Source organism: Phyllopteryx taeniolatus, chromosome 4, assembly GCF_024500385.1.
Source record: "Phyllopteryx taeniolatus isolate TA_2022b chromosome 4, UOR_Ptae_1.2, whole genome shotgun sequence".
Lineage (NCBI taxonomy): Eukaryota > Metazoa > Chordata > Actinopteri > Syngnathiformes > Syngnathidae > Phyllopteryx > Phyllopteryx taeniolatus.
In genome coordinates, this window is record NC_084505.1 from 4,848,097 (window position 1) to 4,860,918 (window position 12,822).

A 12,822-nucleotide genomic window follows, 5' to 3' on the forward strand; every position below is an offset into this window, starting at 1 on the left:
CTGAAGGGTCAGTTCTTGGACCCCTCCTGTTCAGCCTGTATATGCTACACTTGGGTCAAATTCTTCAGAATTTTAATTTTGACTATCATAGCTATGCAGATGACACACAGTTATATCTAGCAGTGTCTCCAGATGACTTCAGTTCAATTGAGGTGTTATTTCACTAAAACAGATAAATAACTGGATGAGCCAAAACAACAAAACTGAGATTGTGTTTGCCAATAAAGAAAAGAGGATTGCTGTTAGTAAATATCTGGAGTCACTCTCTTTAAAAACCAAAGACCGAGTCCGAAACCTTGGTGTTCTGATAGATTCCGACCTGACCTTTAACAGTCATATCAAATCAATTACTAAAACTGCCTTCTACCATCTGAAGAACATATCCAGAGTCAAGGCTTGCATGTGTCAAGCAGACCAGGAGAAGCTCATCCATGCTTTTATCTCAAGTAGACTTGACTATTGTAATGGTCGACTATTGTAATGGTCTTCTGACTGGACTCCCCAAAAAGAGCATTAAACAGCTGCAGCTCATTCAGAATGCTGCAGCTCGGTTCTGACCAGAACAAAGAGGTCAGAGCATATTATTCAAATTCTAAAGTCTTTACACTGGCTTCCAGTCAGTTTTAGAATAGATTTTAAAGTTCTGCTCTTGGTCTATAAATCACTAAATGGTTTAGGTCCTGAATACATGAAAGAAATGTTAATGGGATAGAAACCTATTAGGGCTCTGAGATTGACAGACTCAGGTCAAATAGTGGAGCACAGTGTCCAAAGCAAACATGGTGAAGCAGCATTTAGCTATTATGCTGCACACAAATAGAATAAGTTGCCAACAGAAGTGACGTTGATGTTATAAACTCTTCTTTTTCCCATGCTTTTTAGAGCATTTCCACTTTTAAATGATATTCCTTGCACTGTACGCTGTTTTAATTGTATTTTTATTTTTTTCCTCTGTTTTAATGTTCATAAGCTGTTTTTTGTTTTTGTTTTTAAATGCTTTTAATCATGTAAAGCACATTGAGTTACCTTGTGTATGAAATGCGCTATATAAATAAATGCTTGCTTTGGTTTGCTCCTCTGTCATAAATCTTGCGAGGAGCACCTGATCGAGGCAAAGTTATGGTGCCCTGATTGGCTTTCCACTTCAGTATTATGGCCCAAACCGTGCTCACTGGAACGTTCAGAAGCTTTAATATGTGCCTGTAACCAATGCTATCGTTTTGGAACATCTACTTTGCGATTGTCTTGAGACAGCTCTCTGTTCTTATCCATCATGAGATGTGTCTTGACTCATACCTTGGCAATCAAACCTTTTTGTAGGCCATCAATTAGGACTGAATCAGCTGATATTCATTTGCACTGACAAGGGGCTGGATTGCTGTTTGATTATTGATAGATTTTAGGTGTTGTCTTGGCTTTCCATGCCATTTTACACTTCCCTTTCTTCATGTGTTCAATACTTTTTCCCTGTGTCATTTCACAATTTTACACACAACTTAATTTCTGAGTTTATTTGTTCTACTTTCTTTGTATGTATGGATTATTTTTTTTCCCCCAAACATCTGGTGAAACTTTCAGGTCAATAGCACCTTTGGAAGTATATTCGGTGAGAAAAATTGTGACGTATCAAATACTTATTTCAGCTACTGTATATATATATATATATGTGCACTGTGTGTGTATATATATATATATATATATATATACTGTGTACACATATATATATATATATGTACATATATATATATATATATATATATATATATATATATATATATATATATGTACATATATATATGTAAATATATGTACATATATATATATATATATATACTGTGTGTATATCAGAGAAAAGTGTGAAAAAGAGGCGAGAACAAACAATTTCAGTCACAGTTAATTGTGTGTAAAGGTAGATAGTGTAGTTGGTGGTGTCTGCAGCCCCTGGCATCCTAATGTGTGCGTGTGTGCGTGTGTGTGTGTTTGGGTGTGTTAGTGCCAGCCAACTGACACCTCTATTGTGTAAATAACAGCAGTGTGAGATGTTAAACAGCTGTTGATAAGGTTCTCTCATGGGAGAGGTTCTGACTCTGACAACCCCTCAACTCTCTTCCTTTCTTTCCCTGACTTTATTTTCCCAACAGCCCATAATCACCCTAGAGGCCAGTGTGACATGTACATTTTCCCAGGAAGGCATCAGTACAGTCACAGTGCAGGTGTCTGCAGGGAATACTATTCTGCAGGAAAGAAAGGCCATCTCGGTCCATGGTTTGTAGCTGTTTCTGTGATTCTGTTGTTGTAGGAAATATGTCATGACAGCCTGTAACAAGTAAGGTTTATCATATTATTGTTAAAGTATACAGTATTTACAAACTGTAATGGGTGCTCTCATCATCATTACTACTGTTCTTCCGAGTGGTGTTCTTTATTATTTTATTTCGTGTAGCTTCCTCTCAGTCATGGCAGCTGCCTGTAGATAATTGAACTAACAGTATATGTTGAGAATTAGTTGTTGAGAACAGAATAGTTTGTGAATATTGTGTCATTAGATTGCCTCAATACTCCCTAGATTTCATTCAACGTCAAAAAGAACCAGACAAAATAGAATTGGGTCCACATTAACGGAATCTGAAAGCTGACCTCTAAGAGTTTACGTTTTTCTTTTTTTACAGAATACTTTCAATCTCATCTGCTGACGTTTTCTTCTAACCTGGACGACCACAACCCTGATGTTCCAGAATGGAGGCTGGATGTGAGCAGAGTCATCAAGAATTCGCTTATACAGGTAAAACTATTAGGTCTTTTCATGGAACATGTTGAATTTAGTGGGTTAATACTGTCAGCTTGACTGAATCTCTCACATTCTGAAATAGGAGCAAGACCTTTCTGACACCTTGAAACTGAGTCTGACTTTCATAATGAGAAATCACAAGCCAGAGAGAGTGTAGTGGAAAATATAGTTCAAGAGCATTTGGATTGCAGGGCTTGCCCACACCTGATTGCTGTCGGGGTCACACAGGCTTTGGAAGTTGTGGTGCAATGGAAGACTAATTGCCAAATGTCACCCTACCCAAAGGGGCGGTTGAAAACTTGTGTAGCTTGTCAAGCAAGAGATATAGTTCAAACATATAAGGCATTTAAGTACCCTTATTAATTGGCTGCTTGTTGCAACATCCTTATATCTGCAATACATTTAATATTCTGTAAAAACCTTGCATCATGTTCCCCTCATTTTGATCCTACAAAATTCCACTTAGAGCCCAAAAAATATACACAGTATTCCCTTCTACCAGTGGCTATGTCTGTTTCGTTATTTATTATTAGCATCAGTTTTCATGACACCTACAGCCTGTAAGGCAGAATACCAAGGGAGATCTCAGAACCAAATATGACAAGATGAAGACAGACATCTGTAACTTGCACAACAACAACAAATATTTCATTTAACAAGAATGAGTAAAAGTGCTGAGTGATTTTTAATGCAACATATATAACACATTGGGTCTTAGCTTCAGAATAAGTAGTATCTGAATGACACTGGGGGTATAATTAAAAAGGTTTTACTTTTCCAGTACATGTATACATAAGATATCTACTGTATATGAAGCAAATGCACTTTCATAAACTCAGTAGAAAATTATTAAATGCCTTTCTGGTTGGAAAGTTCTCTTGATTTCTCTTCTCCGTGTTCTCTACCAGGCCACAGGTGTGAATGGGGATCATCTTCTGGTCACTGTTCTCCCTGGTTTGCCTACAACAGCAGAGTTCTTCCTCCTGCTTGACGCACAGCTAATTGAAGGGGAACACAAGAAGAAATCTACTCATTTAAATCAGGTAAGAGTGTTGGTAGAGAATCTAACACCTTGTCTTCCAGCATGTTTGCAAACGAGCCCTTCTTATTCCTGTCTGTTGAAAGTATTTGTGTAGGCAGATTGATTTCAACTTCTTTTTCACATTTCTTCACCATGAGATTCTTGCAAATGTGAAACGTTTTCTTTTTGCAGTTTTTGACAATCTTACTGTTTCAGTCATTACGTCCTGGAAAATAATAACCAAAAATGACTTCCATCTTCTTCCAGTAGATGTCAGTATGGCTACATTAGAGCATCTCCACCCTTGAGGAATCGCTTGATTTTACTCATAGAGATGAACGAACCTAAGAGATATTAGGATATTATCAGGCTGAATGATCTTGATCTCTCTTGTGGCAAAAAAGGGAGCCAAAAAGGATATTGATCAATCACTGAATAATTTATGGCTAAAGATGGATTAAGAGAAGCTTTGAATTTCACATTCAAAAAACAGATTGTAATAATATTTGATCTGCTTTCTGTGGGAAAAATTCCATGAGTGTGAGTGAAATATGAAATTGCAAAGGAAATCGATTTGGTTCTTCTCTCCTCACTTTCATGTGGTCAGTCACATGGATAAGGTCTTTTTTTTCTTCTAGCCAGCAATAAATCTTAATTCAAGTTGTTATCATAAAGGAACTCAATTAAATGTGAAAGAACTATAAATGACTACATGAGTGACTCTAAGCAGGAGTAGTCCACTCTGTGTTTGGCTTCAAATAATGAGGCACATATTTTTTTGTGATTATAATCATCTAATGCACATAACAATTTTGGTCTGGTTCTCAAATGAGCACCAGTGGTTGTTGCGTGGTGCTCAATTTTTTTTTTCCATCACCCACCGACCTCACTTCATGGATGAACATCAGTCCATTTGTAGACATACAGTACGTCCTATTTGTTACTTACTTATTTTCTGTACAAGTAAAAAAAAAGTTTTTTTCCCAATTAAGTCTTTTTACATTTGCTTTTTATTTATTATTATTATTTTATATTTTATTAGTCTTAGTCTGAGCCAGTTCACAGCTGGTAATCAGCCTGTACATACAGTACATACCTGTAGCAATTAGGGATGGGTACCTTTCACTATTGAACTGGTACGGTATTGATTGCCGATACCTGGGAATCGATATCTGCACTCAACAGTACCGATTTTTGGTAGTTTTGTGTGTGGAGTGGACGGGGGAATGTGGAATCAAAATCTTTCAATAAAACATTTATATTTCAATATATACACTTTGAAAAATACAGCAAAACTACAACCCCAATTCCAATGAAGTTGGGACGTTGTGTTAAACATAAATAAAAACAGAATACAATGATTTGCAAATCATGTTCAACGTATATTTAATTGAATACACTACAAAGACAAGATTTAATGTTCAAACTGATAAACCTTATTGTTTTTAGCAAATAATCATTACCTTAGAATTTTATGGCTGCAACACGTTCCAAAAAAGCTGGGACAGGTGGCAAAAAAGACTGAGAAAGTTGAGGAATGCTCACCAAACACCTGTCTGGAACATCCCACAGGTGAACAGGCTAATTGGGAACAGGTGGATGCTATGGTTGTGTATAAAAGGAGCTTCCCTGAATTGCTCAGTCCTTCACAAGCAAAGATGGGGCGAGGTTCACCTCTTTGTGAACAAGTGCGTGAGAAAATAGTCAAACAGTTTAAGGACAATGTTCCTCAACGTACAATTGCAAGGAATTTAGGGATTTCATCATCTACGGTCCACAATATCATCAAAATGTTCAGAGAATCTGGAGAAATCAGTGCATGTAAGCAGCAAGGCCGAAAACTAACTTTGAATGCCCGTGACCTTCGATCCCTCAGGCGGCACTCCATCAAAAACCGACATCAATGTGTAAAGGATATCACCACATGGGCTCAGGAACACTTCAGAAAACCAATGTCAGTAAAAACAGTTCGGCGCTACATCCGTAAGTGCAACTTGAAACTCTACGATGCAAAGCGAAAGCCATTTATCAACAACACCCAGAAACGCTTCTGGCTTCTCTGGGCCCGAGCTCAGATGCAAAGTGGAAAAGTGTTCTGTGGTCCGACGAGTCCACATTTCAAATTCCATCCATCCATCCATTTTCTGAGCCGCTTCTCCTCACTAGGGTCGCGGGCGTGCTGGAGCCTATCCCAGCTGTCATCGGGCAGGAGGCGGGGTACACCCTGAACTGGTTGCACATTTCAAATTGTTTTTGGAAATTGTGAACGTCGTCTCCTCCGGGGCAAAGAGGAAAAGAACCATCTGGACTGTTATGGACGCAAAGTTCAAAAGCCAGCATCTGTGATGGTATGGGGCTGTGTTAGTGCCAATGGTATGGGTAATTTACACATCTGTGAAGGCACCATTAATGCTGAAAGGGACATACAGGTTTTGGAGAAACGTATGCTGCCATCCAAGCAACGTTTTTGTCATGCTTATTACAGCAAGACAATGCCAAACCACATTCTGCACGTGTTACAACAGCGTGGCTTGGTAGTAAAAGAGTGCGGGTACTAGACTGGCCTGCCTGCTGTCCAGACCTGTCTCCCATTGAAAATGTGTGGCACATTATGAAGCGTAAAATACGACATTGGAGACCCCGGACTGTTGAACAGCTGAAGCTGTACATCAAGCAAAAATGGGAAAGAATTCCACCGACAAAGCTTCAGCAATTAGTGTCCTCAGTTCCCAAACGTTTATTGCATGTTGTTAAAAGAAAAGGTGATGTAACACAGTGGTAAACATCACCCTGTCCTAGCTTTTTTGGAACGTGTTGCAGCCATAAAATTCTAAGTTAATGATTATTTGCTACAAACAAGAGTTTATCAGTTTGAACATGAAACATGTTTTTGTAGTGTATTCAATTAAATATAGGTTAACATTTTCATCGTGTAGGCGCACCTGCACACCATTTATGTGGACCCCTGATAATAATCACTTTAGCTTCTATGTTGGGATTTTTGTGTGAATGTATCAAGGTGGCCGGCACGGTGGACAACTGGTTAGCACATCTACCTCACAGTTCTGAGGGCCCGGGTTCAAATCTGGCCTCACTTGTGTGGAGTTTGCATGTTCTCTCCATGCCTGCGTGGCTTTTCTCTGGGAAACGATTCCGATTTACTGGCGGCAAAGCGTACCAAATTCTGACACCAGTTTTAACCACCTCGGTGACCTGAAACCCAGAGATAGGATGGTTCCTCATGGGAAGGCGTCTCGGTGGAATTGAGGAGGTCTTCGAAGTATTCTCCCCACCGATTTACAACGTCCCAAGTCGAGGTCAGCAGCGCCCCATCCCCACTATACACAGTGTTGATGGTGCACTGCTTCCTCCTCCTGAGACGCTGGATGGTGGACGAGAATTTCCTCGAAGCCGTCCGGAAGTCATTCTCCATAACCTCACCGAACTCGTCCCATGTCTGAGTTTTTGCCTCAGCGACCACCAAAGCGGCATTCCGCTTGGCCAGCCGTTACCCATCAGCTGCCTCAGGAGTCCCACAGGCCAAAAAGGCCCCGTAGGACTCCTTAAGCTTGACGGCATCCCTCATCGCTGGTGTCCACCAACGGGTTCAGGGATTGCCGCCACAAAAGGCACCAACTACCTTAAGGCCACAGCTCCGGTCAACCGTCTCAGCAATGGAGGAACATGGTCCACTTGGATCCAATGTCCCCTGCCTTCCCCGAAACGTGGGTGAAGTTCTGCTAGACGTGGGAGCTGAAACGACTCTTGACAGGGGATTCTGCCAGACGTTATCAGCAAACCCTCACAATACGTTTGGGCCTGTCACGTCGGACCGGCATCTTGCTCCACCACCGGAGCCAACTCACCACCAGGTGGTGATCAGTTGAGAGCTCCGCCACTCTCTTCACCAGCTTGTCCAAGACATGCGGCCGCAAGTCCAATGACACAACCACAAAGTTGATCATTGAGCTGCGACCTTGGGTGTCCTGTTGCCAAGTGTACGTGTGGACACCCTTATGCTTGAACATGGTGTTCATTATGGACAATCAGTGGTGAGCACTGAAGTCCAATAACAGAACACCACTCGGGTTCTGATCGGGGGCCGTTCCTCCCAATCACGCCCTTCCAGGTCTCACTGTCATTGCCCACATGAGCATTGAAGTCCCCCAGCAGAACGATGGAGCGCTCTCCAAAGGCGGAGGGAGGTACCCTCTCGTCCACCGGGGTGAACCCCAATGTACAAGCGCCGAGCCGGGGGGCAATGAGTATACCCACACCTGCTCGGCACATCTCACCGTGGGCAACTGCAGAGTGCAAGAGAGTCGAACCCCTCTCAAGAGGACTGGTACCAGAGCCCAAGCCGTACATGGAGGCGAGCACGACTATATCTACTCGGAACTTGTCGACCTCACACACCAGCTCAGGCTCCTTCCTTCCCAGAGCGGTGACATTCCATGGATGGATGGATGGATGGATGTAAACATGAACAAAGCCTAAATCTTGAAAAAAAATTTCATCTTTGTTGACTGTGGTGACTTAAAATTTTTACATTTAAAGTTCCTATGGGTGCTTTGTTCACAGTCCCCTTTGGCATTCACCCAAGCCAGAAGGTTGTGCTTCAACCAGTTTTACCTCAAAACCCGATACAGGGTCGCAGTTTTTCATTCGCAAATTACGCTGGTTTACCACTCGTGCAAACAAAGGCGCTGAAGAGTTTACCTAGTAGAGGAGCGACTCATGCCGGGGCTAAGTGATGCATTTGGACTTTTTTTTTAGCCACAGCCCATAAAAGCCTGGAAAACTAAAATGGTGAAAAACACTTTAATGCCGTATCTTCACAAGTGAGTACGACATAGTTCTCAGTCTTTGGACATTTCACCAATTATCTTCTAACTTATATGATGTATTTAGAAACAATTCTATGAATTCTCTTTGCAGGGTCTTTCAGTATCATCAAATATTGAGAAAAATAATTGAGGGAACTTACTTTTGCCCATCCTATGGTCTGCAGAGGACCTGCATGATGGAACTTCATGTGGACCATGTGACTTGTGGAATATTTAACATTTTTCAGAGGGGGTATTGTGTTAGGGTAATAGGACAGCATGAAAACAGAGGCACATTACTGAAGTGTGATTTATTTATTTATTTATTTTAGGAAATAAAGTATAGTTGGGAGTAACCCAAATATGTACAAGAAAAAAAACATGCAGTGTCTGATGGATTTTAATTATTGTAGTTCATGATAAAGCTATTTTTCCAGTGTTCGACATTTATGAATTTTTTTTAAAGAGGCTTTAAGCAGATACCCAAGTTTTGTTTCTAAATTAAATGTGTTTGAAGATAAGTGCTGAAAACACATGCAAAGGCTTATAACAATATAGCGCTGAATTGTTGAGATATAGCTTTAACATCTTGTTCACCGTTTGAATTTTCCTGATTTTGTGGGCGGGGCTAAAACACAGCCTCGGGGTTCTGTATTTTCTAGTGCGAGTTCCCTCCCCCATTATATAAGGACAAAGTGACATTGTTTCATTGAGCTACGGTATGCTGCTCAGTTGTGAGTTAGCTGTGCTTAGCTTCCATAACAAGGCCCATTTACCACTACAGCGTGCAGTTAGCAAGCTAACGATGGCTAAACCCCAAAAATGCGTCTTCACTGGATGCCTGGATGCAAGTTTTGTAAACTTTCACCAGCGACAACACGGCTTCGTGGGTAACTTGATACGAGTGAATGGGGCACTGCCAACTGTCTAACGAACTAGGCTTCCTCCGACCGTCCCGCTGTGACATGTCACCCTCAACGAGGGTTAAGTTGACTTGTGTGCTTATTTTTATGATTATAGTCCACAATAACCATTCAATTTTGAAGTTGAGGCTCCTCACGTGATTTTACATCGTATAAGCTATCAACCCCTGAGTATTTTTTATTTCTTTTGGCGCATCCATTCGACAAGCCCAGTGTCTGAGAGCTGAGATTTGGCCCTTATTATTTAAGTGTTGAAGCCTGATTTTATGTACTTTATGTACTTTTTTTTTTTTTAATTCATTCAAATTTGGCAGGCGTGTTAACATTACTCTTCTCTGTGGTGTGTCAAATTTACTTGTCATTTTTTGGGGCTGTTTTGTGCCACTTACATACATTTGCAATTCGATCATTGTGCAGTACACTGCTTAATAAAGAAATCCATCCATCTATTTCCTGGACCGCTTATCCTCACTAGGGTTGCAGGTGTGCTGGCGCCTATCTCAGCTCACTTTGGGCGAGAGGCGAGGTACACCCTGAACTGGTCACCAGTCAGTCGTAGGGCACAAAATAGACAAACAACCATTCGCACCTACGGGAAAATTAGTCTTCAATTAACCTACCATGCATGTTTTTGGGATGTGGGAGGAAACCGGATTACCCCGAGAAAACCCACGCAGGCACGGGCAGAACATGCAAACTCCACACAGGGAGGCCGAATTTGAACCTGGGACCTCAGAACTGTGAAGCACATGTGCTAACCAGTCGACCACCGTGCCGCCTCATGAAGGAATGTTTTTTAAAATTAACTTTATTGTGCATTAATTTTATTTCCTGGTGATGCAAATGGCACCGATTCGGTGGAATGGCCCATTTCTGTATTTAATTGATTCTGTCTTTTTCACAAACTCACAAAGTGGACAGTGTCACATAACAGTTTTATGGACCCAAAGCATGTTCTGGTGTAGAAGAAAGTTTATCAATTTAAATTAAATGTCCCCTCCTGGAAGCTGTCACCTTATCGTGGTGGAGGGGTTTGGATGTCCCAATGATCCTAGGAGCTAAGTTGTCTGGGGCTACACGCCCCTGGTCGGGTCACCCATGGCAAATAGGGCCTAGGTGGGGGACCAGACAAAGCACGGCAAAAAGAAACTATGATGAAAACTATTCATGGATCTAGGTTTCCCTTGCCCGGACACGGGTCACCGGGGCCCCCCTCTGGAGCAAGGCCTGGAGGTGGGGCACGAAGGCGAGTGCCCTGTGGCCGGGCCGCATGGGCACAGCCCGAAAGGGTAACGTGGGTCCCCCTTCCCATGGGCTCACCACCTGTGGGAGGGGCCATAGGGGTCAGGTGCAGTGCGAGCTGGGCCGTGGCTGAAGGCGGGGACCTTGGTGATCTAATCCCCGGGTACAGAAGCTGGCTCTAGGGACGTAGAATGTCACCTCTCTGGCAGGGAAGGACCCAAGCTGGTGTGTGAGGTCGAGAAGTTCCGACTAGATATAGCCGGACTCGCCTCCACACACAGCTTGGGCTCTGGTACCAGTCCTCTCGAGAGGGGTTGGACTCTCTTCCACTCTGGAGTTGCCCACGGTGAGAGGCGCCGAGCAGGTGTGGGTATACTTATTGCCCCCCGGCTCGCCGCCTGTACGTTGGGGTTCACCCCGGTGGACGAGATGGTAGCCTCCGTCCGCCTTCGGGTGGGGGGACGGGGCCTGACTGTTGTTTTTACCTATGCACCAAACAGCAGTTCAGAGTACCCACCCTTTTTGGAGTCCTTGGAGTCCTGCTGGGGACTCAATCGTTCCGCTGAGAGACTTCAATTCTCACGTGGGCAATGAGAGTGAGACCTGGAAGGGCGTGATTGGGAGGAATGCCCCCCCCCCCCCCCCCCCCCGATCAGAACCCGAGCGGTGTTCTGTTATTGGACTTCTGCGCTCATCACGGATTGTCCATAACGAACACCATTTTCAAGCATAAGGGTGTCCATACGTGTACTTGGCACCAGGACACCTTGTGGTCGTGTCATCGAACTTGCGGCCGCATATCTTGGACACTCAGGGGAAGAGAGGGGCAGAGCTGTCAACTGATCACCACCTGGTGTGAGTTGGCTCCGCTGGTGGGGGAAGATGCCGGTCCGACGTGGCAGGCCCAGACGTATTGTGAGGGTCTGCTAAGAACGTCTGGCAGAATTCCCTGTCAGAAGGAGTTTCAACTCCGACCTCCGACAGAACTTTTTATCACGTTCCGGGGGAGGCGGCGGACATCGAGTCCGAGTGGACCATGTTCTGCGCCTCCATTGCTGAGGCGGCCGACCAGAGCTGTGGTCGTGGCGGCAATCCCCGAACCCGTTGGTGGACACCAACGAAGAGGGATGCCGTCAAGCTGAAGAAGGAGTCCTATCGGACTGTTTTGGCCTGTGGGACTCCTGAGGCAGCTGATTGGTACCGGCGGAATGCAGCTTTGGTGGTCGCTGAAGCAAAAACTCGGGTATGGGAGCAGTTCGGTGAGGCCATGGAGAAAGACTTCCTGATGTGAGCCGCTGGGGAGAATACTTCGAAGACCTCCTCAATTCCACCGACATGCCTTCCCATGAGGAAGCAGAGTCTGGGTTCTCTGAGGCGGCTCTCCTATCTCTGGGGTTGACGTCACCGAGGTGGTTAAAAAGCTCCTCGGTGGCAAGGCCCCGGGGGTGGATGAGATTCGCCCAGCGTTCCTAAAGGCTCTGAATGTTGTGGGGCTGTCCTGGTTGACACGCCTCTGTAACATCACATGGACATCGGGGACAGTGCCTCTGGATTGGAAGACTCCGGTCCCCTTTTTAAGAAGCGGGACCGGAGGGTGTGTTCCAACTACAGGGGGATCACACTCCTCAGCCTCCCTGGTAAGGTCTATTCAGGGGTTCTGGAGAGGATGGTCCATCGGGAAGTCGAATCTCAGATTCAGGAGGAGCAGTGTGGTTTTTGTCCTGGCCATGGAACAGTGGACCAGCTCTACACCCTCGGCAGGGTCCTCGAGGGTGCATGGGAATTCGCCCAACCAGTCTACATGTGTTTTGTGGACTTGGAGAAGGCATTCGACCGTGTCCCTCGGGGGGTCCAGTGGGGAGTGCTTCAGGAGTATGGGATAACGAACCCCCTGAAAAAAGCTGTTCGGTCCCTGTACGACCGGAGTCAGAGTTTGGTCCGCATATGTGGCGGTAAGTCGGAATTGTTTCCGGTGAGGGTTGGACACCGCCAAGGCTGCCCTTTGTCACCAATTCTGTTCAT

General features: G+C 44.0%; 1 protein-coding gene across 6 annotated transcripts in view; it reads left to right on the forward strand.

The window, feature by feature from the left end:
• LOC133477412 (VPS10 domain-containing receptor SorCS1) overlaps positions 1-12,822 on the forward strand; it is a 271,543-nt gene that overhangs the window by 241,694 nt on the left and 17,027 nt on the right. For all 6 annotated transcript variants that reach the window (XR_009788348.1, XR_009788350.1, XR_009788349.1 and 3 more), the window contains 3 exons: positions 2,142-2,265; positions 2,670-2,782; positions 3,697-3,831. Coding sequence is in view for 3 of the 6 variants with exons in the window: in XM_061772127.1 (XP_061628111.1) it covers positions 2,142-2,265; positions 2,670-2,782; positions 3,697-3,831 (372 nt within the window). In the remaining 3 variants the exon portion in view is untranslated. The remainder of the gene's footprint in view (positions 1-2,141; positions 2,266-2,669; positions 2,783-3,696; positions 3,832-12,822) is intronic.